Source organism: Falco naumanni, chromosome Z (assembly GCF_017639655.2).
Source record: "Falco naumanni isolate bFalNau1 chromosome Z, bFalNau1.pat, whole genome shotgun sequence".
NCBI lineage: Eukaryota > Metazoa > Chordata > Aves > Falconiformes > Falconidae > Falco > Falco naumanni.
In genome coordinates this window covers 83,919,229-83,932,132 of record NC_054080.1, presented here as the reverse complement: position 1 = coordinate 83,932,132, position 12,904 = coordinate 83,919,229, and the positions used below count along the sequence as shown (strand labels likewise).

Below are 12,904 nucleotides of genomic sequence, written 5' to 3'. Positions count from 1 at the left end.
AGTCCACTTTTATGCTTCATACTCACCTTGACAGCAATATAAATGGAAACTTCCCTGATATTAGACAGTGGAGGATAAAGTCTTCCTTGTGCAAGTTCTTCATCGGTCAGCTGTTCTGTCAATGCCTGAGTTAGAAAAACAAACAAGTTCTATTTACTGCATCCCGAGTGGGATCAATATCACACTAAAACACCTGAAAGAAACAAGTTGCATTGTTCTTACTACTAGAATGCTCCCAAAGCAGTAGGGTAAGGCAGCCAGAATCTCAAAATTCTCAAAAATCAACTCTTCAATCTGCGCCCATATCAGCATATTCTGCTTGTAAATATTTAGCAAAATATGATCCTATTTTTTTGGAGGCTGAACTCCCCATAACTACGGAAGTTAGAACAGCGCAATGTGCCTGCACGACTGCCCACGTGTTTGGCCAGTTGATTCACTGGCCACTCCAATGCGATAGGTGCTCCTGCTGCAGAGTAGAAAGGCAGGAGAGGTTGGGAGCCTGGGGGCCATGTGCATCCCTGAGCACACTGCCAGCTGTGGAACCCAGAGTGGGGCAGGAGGCGGGGGCAGGCCTGCTGCCAGACCTACGGGGCTGGGAGGCAATTTAAGCATGGACAGATTTCCTATTTGGGTGTTTGGTTTTCTGAACAAAAAAAATTAAAAAGGCAATGGAAGCTGATGCTTTTCACAGTTTTGTTTGATAAAAATATTTTTTTTTCCCCCCTCCACTGGGGAGGGATACAACCAACAGAAATCAAACAGGAAACCACACAGTTTCAGCAAGATTTGAGAAATTGCCCAACATTTCATCCACCATCATGTCACCCACCACCATGTCAAAAGCCACAGCCTGCTCTGCTTCCTCACTTACCTTAGCAGCCTCTAGGAAAACCTTGTCACTAATATGCCGAACACTGCTGAGGATCACAGCGAGAGCCACACCTACAATAAAATTATTGCCAATTAGGGCCACCATTCCAAAACACGCAGCTTGCTGCCAAGAAGCTGCAAGTCATCTAGAATGTTATTTTAATAAATCTTCCCATAGCTTTCTATACACATTCACAAAACTATTATCATGTGTGCCAGTCATTTACCATAATAAGTGGCTTTCAGCAAGGGGCTGGAGCTTAGCAGCTCAGTGAGGAAAGGGAGAGAAAGGGGAAGGCAGAGAAGTATCCCTAGGGCTTCTTTTGGACCTCATTTGTGCAGGTGTAACTTTAAAAGAGGCATATATTAACACTTATTTTCTCCTCCACCTCCTGCCCCAAACAAGCAGAAGAACCCATAATGCAACAGCTTTCAAAGCCTTTAATAACTCCCTTTTGTATATCCAGCTGGGTAAGCTCACTGCATGCATGTCGCATATGTAGCTGCACATGCATGGCATCCATCCTTAACTGATTTTCTTTCATTCGTTCTTCTGATTGAGTTCTCAGCTTTACATGCTGGTAACACCTCTTCATGCTGCTTCGCTAGCTGTGCCTAGGGTAGGAAGAGAACCCAAGACGAGCTGCTAACAGCCTAGTCTGAAAAATTAAAAGAAGAAAATTTTATTTATTACCTGGAAAAATATAAGCATTGTTTCCTTGGCCTGGTTTGAAGGTTCTTCCATCTTTCAAAGTCACCAGCTCGAAGGGACTGCCACTGGCAAACAAGCAACGGCCCTGTTAAACAGAGGAATAATCACAGTCAGGCAGCTTCTAAAGAGCCAACGGTTTGGAGCAATACAGTCATTATGAAATACAGGGACACCACAGTCCTACAGCTGCCAGTCGGCTCTTGGACTGAGTCAGGAAGGTACTCAAGCACACAGCCAAATGCAAAAAGGCAAACGGCCCTGCTGAATGCAACTGGATTCAAGCACATACTTAAATCCCTTGCTGACTCAATCTCCACAATCCCAGAATGACTGCCACCAAATCCACCCTTTTCCAGGAGGGCCTGGAAGAGACATAAGCAAGTAAGCATCTGCATGTTTCTGCAGCTGCAGAACGTGTAGCGTTCCTGCAGCAAACATCTGGAAAGCAGAAGAGGCAAGCATACACATTGACTTGTGCAGCTTTCTAAGGAATGGAAGCCATCCATTTGTTTTATTATTCATTGTTCTTTAAGACAGCAACGACTTAGAGGAACTACTCACACACAAAATAAAGTATTTGTGTGTTAACTATTTTTATAACCACGTATCAGGAACCATTGCCACAAGCCAGGACACACCACCGTATGGACTATACAAAGACAGCTGAATGATGGCCACTTCCAAAAGGAGACTGCAACAGAAGTACAGTAACAAAAGATCACTTATTTACTGATGGGTGGGAGAGTGAAGGGAGGGACTGCTGTATCATGTTTTTATTGCTGAGAGGTCTCAGAGGGGCGAATAATGCAGTTTCTTTTGAAAAGAATTTTAATCAGCACAAAAAACTAAAACAAATCCAGAGTTTGGAGTGTGAAATATACCCTCCAAATAAACGATCCTTTCCTTAAGCTGTAAACCCCCCTAAGCAACAAATCTTGACATTCTTTTGAGTAAGTTTAATAACATTATTTATATTTAAAGCTCCCCGGACCACTACATTCGAGAACAAATTACCAAAGAAGCTAGGGACGTGGGAACTATGTTTGAATGTTAGGGCATACCCACAACAATAGTCTTTCTGCATAGGGAGCAAAATATACGGATGTATTTGAGGACTGGACCAAAAGACGATGAAAATTCAAACACAACAAAAGCCCACACAATACACGGTGGCAGAGGGCACCAAAACATCATCAGGCTTTTACAGGTGCCACCTAGTGGAAAAAGAATAAGGAATAAAAGCTTAGTGACGATACCTTCATTTCTTTACTGACTTCCTAGTTTAGTCTAAGATTTTACACCAGCCAGGATCAGGCTACTCCCAAGGCCAGGAGACACACAGGGCTGACAGCTCTTATCCCTAATTGCCTGACAAACTTTGTTAATTAAACGACAAAGTGAAGTTGGGCAGGATTCTCTAGGTAATTACTGTACATTGAAGCGAAAAATATTACACATTTTCGGAGGGCAAACTATAGGTAAAATGAGTACATTTCAGAGAACTGAAGAGCATTAGGAAAACAAACATTAGGTATAGAGAAAAGTCTAACGAGCCAGAAACATTGCAAAATTTATTAATAAGGACTGGAACAAAATTACATCCATTCGTTTACTGACCAGGAATATTGAATTGTTCAAATAACCCATGTCTAAATAATAACTTCTGGAAACTCCTGAATAAAAGGACATATCGATCCAATGCAGGAAAAAAACAAAGACCCTCTCCCCATCTGGCACCAATTTTTAAAATAGCACCATGCTCACACAGGTACTTCAGTGAAGACATGTTATCAAACCTAAATCTAATCAGCACTGTCTTGCTTCTCCATCTGACAGCAACAACTACCCTGAGGTCCAACTCCTCGTGACTCAACACACTGCTATGAGGGAAAAAGTGAGCTTCTTCCCTTAAAACATCTGTTGCTCTGTTGATGTTAAATAAAAAGTGCACGCAAAAATGAGGCTGAGTCTCCCTCTAATGTGCTGCTGGCCTCCTTCAGCCATCAGAGATGCCAGTAATTTTTACATTTATTTATGCCAGCTAAAGGCTTCACTGTATAACCAACTCCTGTTTACTTTCTATCCAATATAATAGGAATTTAATTTTATATACTGAAACACTGCCCAACTCACTATTCTGGCTAAAGCAAGATATCCAAGAGATATTAAACCATCGACATTTAGAAGCATTCTCATTTACTATTAAAAACTAAGGTCTAGATTTTGTCCTGAGGCTGTTATTCCTGCCTAGGGCTCAGCTCTGGAATTGCAGATCTCTTGTATCAAGAGTTGCCTCCGAGCTGATGGGCTCTATAACACAGAAGAGAATCCAGGAAGAGAAACTGGAGATGATGGAGCTCTACCCCTCCTAGGATGAAGCTAACACCACTGAGGCAGTAATGGAAAGTGGAAACTGAGCCACACTACCAGTGAAAAGAATGGGTTCATAGTTCTGCATTAAGAAACAAGGAAAGATCTTCACTCACTCATTTTCACACCAGTCACTTGATTTTGGACTGTTTTTTTTTTTTTAAAAAAAAAAAGAGTGACAGAAAAAAAGTAGTATTTTCATGAGCCTCACCCCTGAAGTCTGCAGGAAAGGCATCAATAGCCAGTTCGAAGTGTTAAAAGCTAGTGCCCTACCTGCCTGATGCTCCCCTGCCCCCATCTCTTCCCTCTCAGGCTCTCCTTAAAGATGATTAGTTTTATATAAAAAGCTGTGCAGAAGGATAAAAGACTTGCTCCACTGAAGGTAAAAACCAAGGTCTGGATGCACTGGTGGTAGTGTTATTAAAACAAACACCCCAAAACCCTGACCTCTGACCCTCCCCAAGTAGCCCACAGTGTAATGGCTTTGAGGTAATGGTGCAGAACAAGGTGTGTTTATTCTTGTTTCACTCATTTCAGTGTTGTGTGGTGATGCCAGGTACGAGACACAGACGTTGTGAGAGGGCAACACAAGGACAGAGGGCCATCACCAACTCCTGTGTTGGAAGTACAAGTCTTTACCCGTGCCATAACAAGATTTAGGCTATCCTAAGCTTTGCAAGATATCGTTTAAAAATAAAGACTTCTTTTCGAATTGTCTCCATTTACATTTGCCAGATCACAAGAAAGATCTGTATTATTATGTCAGTAAGTCCAAGTAATAATAAAATAATTGGACTTCTTGCTTTCTCACACTCAGTAAACAGTTCTGTCAGTAAGTGCCAGTAGGTCAACATTTCTAAACCTTACATACCTCTGTTAATGTATACGCTTCCTCTGCTGTGCATTCAGCTTTCACTGTAGGGTTACTTAGTGCAAATATTACGGGTCGCTCATTGATAGAGGCCATTGCTTTGATCACATCCTGAGAGAAGAGCCGCCCAGCTCCCGCAACTCCTGAAGCACATGGAAACACATAAAAATAGAGTCAATACTTGACTGCCTCAGGGCAGATGACAGTGACTGTAGATTAAGTTCATGTCACCCCTGAAGTCTCCCACTCAGAGCAAAGCATCACAGGCTTTTCTAACAGCAGGAGATAAAAACCAGGCACTGCTCTGCTGGTGGCTGGTTAAAATTCTCATTTTCACAGGAACATCTAATTAATGTGTTCCAAAAGCCTATTTTACATGTTGGTTTTTTTTTTTTTTATTGATCTGGGTAAAGAACACTTTTCACTGCCCTGGATAAGCAAGTGGGAAGTCCAGGTTCTTCATTGATGATTCATCCTAGGGGAATTTTAACAATGCACATTCCCTCGATATTGGTATTTCTGACTGCACCCAAACACAGGGTACAAATACATCAAAATGATGTACATTTGTACACCTGCTACAAACTTCAAGGTAGCTACTCAGCCAAAAAACTGCCACCCCCCACCCCCCAAATACATCCTGTGCAAAGTAAATTGCAGAGTTGTACCAGGAAATACCTGTAATCCCATCTAATCTCTGCAAACAGCCACAGTTATGCATCGATACCTACGTATGTCAATGACCTAACAGGGATTGGTGGTCTGCAGGATGAAATGGTTCCTTCCAGCCATGCTGCTGGCAGATTCTGGCCACGGAAGCCGACTGGGGCAATTAATCCCAGAATGGTCAGCACTGGAAGTGCCCTCTGGAGACCATCTAGCCCAACCCCCTGCTGAAGCAGGTTCTCCGAGAGCAGGTTGCACAGAGCCATCTCCAGGTGGGTTTTGAACATCTCCAGAGCAGGAGACCCCACAGCCCCTCTGGGCAGCCCGTCCCAGGGCTCTGCCACCCTCGAGGTAAAGAAGCTCTTCCTCACGTTCAGGTGGAACTGCCAGTGTTGCAGTTTGTGCCCTCTGTCCCTTGCCCTGTCACTGGGCACCACTGAAAAGAGTCTGGCCCTGTCCTCCTGACACTTGCCCTTAAGATACTTGTATACACTGGTAAGATCAGGAAAAAAACCCTCAGGTTAGGCAACTCCTGGAAAGCAGAAACCATGGTGTTTGTGACTGCCCTCTCCCTTGCTGCTGGTGTAGAGAACACGTCTAGGAAAAAGGTTACTACTTTTATTCCTGATTCTTAGTGTCCTTCACTATAGCTTCAGTTCATCGTGGCCATGGAGCTCCTGAGAACATGCTCAGAGTTTTCCAAAAAAAGGTCCAGCACCAGCTGGACAAGGACTAGAGGAAGCAGTCAACAAGGAACAGAAGACGCAGAAGGAGCACTACAGCTGCAATGAAGGATGCACCGAGAGCTAACCTGCAGCTCAGTATATTTTCAAGCAGAAAACTGACCTCACATTTTTGTCTTATTTACCAGCAGAAACACAGATCACTGTCATCAACCTCCTTGGAACCATGTTAGCAAATTAAATGCTACAAATAACTAAATGATGGGAACACAGAAACAAAAATAACCTTACTTACCAATGATAGCTGAAGGCCGAAGTACATTCACTGCCTCTACAAATGTCTTTGGTATCTGCTCTGGAGCCTGATGTGTAAATGGTTCTTGATTGGAATCTACCTTTTGTTCTCGGCCCTATAGATAAAAAGTTGATTCTTTTGGTCAGAAGAACACAGAAATCACTGGCCATCTGTACTGTGGTATTTCAAGGCACGGTGCGCCCCTACCTGAACCAGTAAGCCATATTTGTCAAACATCCATATTCTCCTATAGGCTTCCTCAGCAGAAACACCACTTTCCATCATAGCCATAACAATGAGGTTGGCAATTCCCAGGGCAGCCTTGTGGATAAAAGGACTTTGATTTGTTACAAGTCACAAAAGAGGTCTGTCATCACAAACACCATCCTGTTCAAGATGCCCACAAAAATCATTTAGTAAGTCACCTCTGAAACACAAGCAATGTTTGCCTAGACAGGGGCAAACTCCTGGGATTCAACAGTGTCACATCTTCGAGGGAAAGAGAGGGGCAGCTCTTCTGGGTACCGTGCCTGTACCAGTTCAGCAGCCACAAAAAACCAGCCCAACCAGACTGTAAGAACAAGTTAGTGCTGCAGCCCTCTTGTCAAGAAACCACAGCATAGTGTTTTGTGCCCAACTACTTTCTAAACCTCTCTCTGCTCCTGCTGCCTGTGATAAAGGCCTTTCAGAGAGAGGGCAGAAAGTAGATGCTGGAAGTTCTCCCCTCCACGTCCCCTCTCTTGGCTTACTGCACACGCTTCTAAGTCTGGCAGGAGAAATAAGACAGAGGGAAGTGCAGAGCAGGGTTCAGTGCTCAGGCAACAACACAACACTGGCCAATTATTGTAATCAGGACCTTCCCCAGCTGGAGAAATTTTCGGCTAATTAAGTTATTTTGTCAGCACCATAGAAGCAATTTTGATGACATCCCAAGCAGCATGGTGCTGGTCCTGACACTGCTGCCCCAGTAACTAACAAGCATCTGCTGCAAACAGCCACTGATTTAACCCGCTAAGAAAAATACTGTGTACTTCTCTCCAATGCTATAAAAATTAACAAGATGTTCTCACTCTTTTTCTTACTAAATCAGAATTTTATGGTAAATTCCCCTTCAACTACACACAAGTCCCTGATGCTTTTTTCAAGTGTATGTAAGAAGTGGAAAACTTGAGTCCCTGCAAATGTTAAACACCTTTCAAATAATCATCTTCCAGTAGGTAGTCCCTTCTATTAACATATTTCAGCTGGCCTTATATAAAAAGTTTTGCAATGGAATTCAGAGAATGTGAATCTCCACAAGTCCTACAGAACCAGAAAACACACAGTTAAATCTCTTGCTGCTCTAGAGCCCTTAAGAGAACTCACCTCTCCTGCTCCAAGGAATAGTACTTTCTGCTCTGCAAATGGTTTACCAATGGCTTTCTGTGCTGCCAGCAGTCCTGCCAAGGCCACTGAAGCCGTCCCTGTAAAAGCAATACAAACCTAAGGTAAGCTGAACAGATTTACATGGCAGATAATGGTTTAGGCAAAGTTTCTGCCTAGTAAGGAACATAATGATTAAGGAACATAAACAAAAGGTGTACCTTGAATATCGTCATTGAAGGTACAATATTTCTCTCTGTATTTCCTTAAAAAACGAAAAGCATTGTGGTTTCCAAAGTCTTCAAATTGGATAAGTGTGTTCTGGCCATACCTACAGAACATGGCAAATATTCCTATCACTAGACACATAAAAGAAATGCAATCCTTTTGAAACAAATCCTGCACGTCATCAATTAACTTTGGAAGAGGATGTCCTCAGGCCTTTCACCGCTTAGAACAGTTCCATCTCCCTTCTGTGCATGTTTAACAGATAACTACAAGCAGCATGTTCCAGGTCACAGAGAAAGTCACTACAGAGCCAGAAAAAGAGCCACATCTCTTGACTTCTAGTCCTACCCTTATTCCTTAAATGACTGTTTCAAGGACAGCGTGTTTGGGTTGGGGTTTTTTGCCAGCAGTTTTGGCCGTCCTTCTGTGCAGAACATTCAGTGTCATACCTGTCTGTAATGGCTTCCATAAATTCATCAATTAAGTCATCATACACCTGTGAGCGATCCCTTTTTTGGTATAGCCCCATATAAAATGGATCTTTTAAGAGTGTCTGAAAAAGAATAGATCAAACACAGCAGCAGGATGATTCACTTCCTCAATATACACTTTCCAGAGTTCACAGTAACATATTTCACACCAAAGATACTGCATTTATATAGCCACTGTAACTGCCTCCAGTCTATATCAATATTCAGTAATTTCAGCTGGGACTTGAGGATGGTGATGGCTGCTTTTAAAACGGAACAAATCAATACTGTGAACAATAAACTGCTTTAATAAATCTGATTCACATTTCCAGCTTCTAAAAGTCAGGTCAAACTGACTGTCTGTTTTACAGGGTTCCAGCATTCAAATTACTTCCAAATGTACCATTTCACTGACAAATCAACTGGCATTTTTCAGTCACTGATAGGTAACTGTATAGTGAATTCCAAATCATTTACCCTTACATAAAACATTTGGTTTTAACTTAAATCAAAAGTGCTCAAATAAAAATCTTCTCTTAAGTACTAAATACTCTTAAATAACTGCTTTCCATAGGGATAATTTATGGCAGGCAAAGTTCAGTCAAACTCACTGTATTATCTGTTCCAACGTCAATGCACACAGGCAAGCATTTATCTGGATGTATTCCTGCACAGGCTGTATACAAACACAGTTTTCCTACAGGAATTCCCATCCCATATACACCAAGGTCTCCAAGACCCAATATTCTTTCTCCATCAGTGACAACAACAGCCTGAAAACAAAAGCAGGTGAAATTATACATGACTACTGGAATCTATAAAGGTTAGAGCAATACCAGTTGTTGTTTTTCCAGGCAAAAATTCAGGTATGTTTGCACAGTCAAACAAAGAACAGATTGCAAGGAATGTTCTACTTGAAGCAATAATGCTTAATGTTAGAATCTGCTATGCTTCTTTTTCTTTGCTGAAATCCACTGCCCAAATCCTTGAAAGCTAAGGATCTAGGGAAGGATCCAAGCTGCTGTGAGGAACTCCAGCTTGTAACTTGGATTTATGATTTCCACTTACAAATCCAGATGTCAAAAAGTTTGTGTAAGTATCATTCACCTCATCTCTCCTTATGGTTCTTGACCCAACTGGGTCCTCCAGGATTTAACAGCAAAATCTGGGCCTCCCAACTACCACTTCTGTGTCCTAAGCTGAGGACAAGATTGCCTCTGCTACGGCTGTGTAACACAGTAAGACCCAGAGGTGCATCCCTCAACACCTCCCCAAAAGGTGGAATAATGAAGTAAAATTAAAAAGTTTGGAAAGTCTGGTTCCAATCATTGCTGTTTACTCAAACCATAAACCTCATATTTAGGATAAAACGCTGCTCTTCAAGATATGCATTATCATCATTAGCTGTATTTTGCCATCACCGTCAAATACCCAAGGATACATTATTTAACATTTATATTTCCATCGAGTCCTAACAAGTCTTCAAGAAGTTCAACTGAGATTAAATAACTAGAAAAAAAGAATGGTAATACCTTAACGTCGTTCTCTGGCCAGTTGTTCACAATTGACCTTATATGGCCCCTGTCTGAGATAGAAATAAATAATCCTCTGGAAAAAAAAAAAAAAAAAAAAAAAAAGCAGAAATATTTTATAGGTGGCAACCGGAAAGTTCACCTTGCTTTGTAAAACTAAATATCGAACAGTACTATTTGCTTAAAATTGAAAGCATTGCAATCACTGCCATAAATCACTCAAAGGACACTTTCTAATAGAGAAGTCTATTTGGCTACTGTGACACTAAAATAAGAACTCAGGGAAAATACTTTCCATGATGCTACCTGGATTTTGCACTACTACAGATATTCACCTTCAATACCCTTGTGGGGCAGAACACCTCTGGTGTTAGCATCAGGCAGGATCTATGCTCCCCTGTAAGGACAGGAGAAGGGAATATGATCCTAGGCCTGGCTTTACCTTAGTGCCTATATATATAGTGTCTATTATACTATATAATATAAAATATTATATTGTATAATAGACATTATACAAGGTGAGGGGAAGGGAAGAGAAAGCCAGGGACTGAGCATACTGTCTTCTTCAAGACCAGGAGAACAGTGCTTCCCACTGCTGAGTGCTTCTCCATGGGAACATGGGAGGGGAGGCGAAGGAGCAGAAAGGAGCAGAGGTGAAGAGAAGTGTCTGTATTTCTTCTGCTTGAGCAAGCCCTCTGCTGTTAGGAGGCTCAGCAGAGGTGGTAACAGATAAATTACCAACACTTGGAAAGTGCTGGTGCTTGGAAAGAAAGGGGCACATCCTGAGTTCCAGTCCATGCTGCCATTTCTTCTACAGACAACTTCTAGAGGGCAACAGTTTTCAAACTGGTCTATAACACAGAGAGACATGGAAGAGGAAAGGAAGCATGTGAGAACTAAGAGTACATCTTTCACATCCCCTGCTCCATATCAGGAGCAAAACCGTTGAGTTTCTTACTGTCTTTATCACAGCAGCCACACTAGGCAGCCCTGTCCCCCTGGCAGCAATGGATTAGCCCTTCCTCCACCCAGCACTAAAGCCCTCAAGTGAGAGGGCTTTAGAGACACACGTTGAATTGCAGTGAGAGTATCATGGAAATGAGCCGAAATGACTGCCAGTCTGAAATGGTTTCCTCAACACAGCTAATAACCGGAATGGTTGTTCTGAAGTCACTGCTGAACCCAAACCACGATCCCAGCCAAGCGCATTTACTGTGTCAGAATAACTGAAAGCTGATTCCTTGTAGCACAGCTTTAATATGGGGACTATCTGTACCCAAAAGAGTCCTCTGAGCTACCACGAGTCAAGCCTCTCTTCCTTCTCTGTCTGCATCTCTCTTTGGGCGCTCTCTTGCTGGCCTCTGCTCCTGCACCCAAGGTGTCATGCTGTGCTGGTCTGCAGAGCCTTGTGAGAATCTCTCCAGCACCGCGACCCTCTGCCATCAGCAGGAACATGTTCATCACAGCTTCAATTCTGCCAGAACCGCCGTTAGCCTGAGCCTCCTCCAGCAAATCTGCTGTATGGGCATGTGTGCACTTGTCTTTCTGTCTCTGTGCAGGCTGCATGCACAGGGGAATAGATTATAAACCTACCTGAAGTTACCCTTCTTGAACAGAGGGTGAGGCCAGATGACCTCCAAATATCCCTTTCGATCTACACTCTCCTCCAAATGCTCCATCCTGATAACATCTCCAGAATCACCGATGTGATTTTGAGAGTTGAGGAAAGCCACAGTGCTCCCCTCCAAATTAAAGAGCTGTATGGCATATAGGAAGAGTTGGAAATGGAGCTGAAGCCCTGCGCTTGTGGTATTTATGTGACACAGTACTACTTCTGTTTTCAAATATTCTGTTTTCCAATATAAACTAGGTCTTGAGATACTATATAATGAACTTTTACTGCTCTGAATTGGCACAAGTCTTGGGTAGCTGAATCCAAATGAAAATGAAGTAAAACATTTCCAAACCTCAGGCAAGTATAGAGAAAATTATAGCAAAAGTAGCAGCAATATGTATCTATTGTTCTTACTTTGGTCTCCTGAAGATGTGTCCATACTGGGAGCAAGCAAGGCCTACTGTTGGTGTGTATACAATTGGCATTAACCGCTCAATATCATCTTGCAATACCCTATAGAATAATTTTTCATTTCTCTCTTGGATTCCCATTATGTAGATATACCTGAAATTAAGCAAAAGAAAAAAACCCCACTAGTTACTGTTTCACATTTATGTTTCTTTAAAACAATGTGAAAAATGTCAAAGCAAAAACCCAAATTTCCTTCATATTATTTCTTCATGAAATCCCTGCTTCCACTCAAGTTGGGCTATAAGCGCTAAACAAAAGTTGGAGAAGAGAGAGCAGCAGTACTAAAAAGCCAAAATAAAAATACTGGATATGACATACCATGCATGCTAACAAGTTAATGCGCCAGCATGCACTGTGGTAAAAGATAACCCATGGATTTATTACAGGATGCAGCTGGGAGTCTCATTACTGTTGAAAAAAAATTCAGTGAAAGAATTTTTCAACCAAAAAAAAGTGAGGTCCTTACAGGAAGGTCTTGTTAATCCTAACATTAACACAGTTGTAAAACAAATTAACTCCTAACAAAAGGTCCATTTTGAAGGACTTACCTAGGTATGTAAATTAAACCTGCATTTTTGCAAATTTACCACTGTGTATCAGTTGTGTCGCAGTCTTGCTAACCCAACAACATAATGATAACGAATTAGTGATCTGTCTTAGGCTACAGCAACCAGGCACTTTGCCAATACACATGACATGACTGTTTCAGAGCAGCAAGTGACACGATGTTGATTTAAAAGTCATATTTTGGTTTTC

The 12,904-nt window shown here is 42.0% G+C and overlaps 1 protein-coding gene across 3 annotated transcripts in view; it reads right to left on the bottom strand.

Moving 5' to 3' along the window:
• Nucleotides 1-12,904, bottom strand: part of ME2 (malic enzyme 2) — a 33,998-nt gene that overhangs the window by 3,211 nt on the left and 17,883 nt on the right. For 2 of the 3 annotated variants that reach the window (XM_040580200.1, XM_040580199.1), the window contains exons 4-15: nt 12,092-12,241; nt 10,063-10,138; nt 9,142-9,303; nt 8,510-8,613; nt 8,054-8,163; nt 7,836-7,933; nt 6,678-6,791; nt 6,471-6,585; nt 4,827-4,969; nt 1,568-1,670; nt 875-945; nt 27-125 (exon numbers count right to left, since the gene is read on the bottom strand). In XM_040580200.1, the coding sequence (XP_040436134.1) occupies nt 27-125; nt 875-945; nt 1,568-1,670; nt 4,827-4,969; nt 6,471-6,585; nt 6,678-6,791; nt 7,836-7,933; nt 8,054-8,163; nt 8,510-8,613; nt 9,142-9,303; nt 10,063-10,138; nt 12,092-12,241 (1,345 nt within the window). The remainder of the gene's footprint in view (nt 1-26; nt 126-874; nt 946-1,567; nt 1,671-4,826; nt 4,970-6,470; nt 6,586-6,677; nt 6,792-7,835; nt 7,934-8,053; nt 8,164-8,509; nt 8,614-9,141; nt 9,304-10,062; nt 10,139-12,091; nt 12,242-12,904) is intronic. The other variant, XM_040580201.1, reaches the window with a different exon arrangement.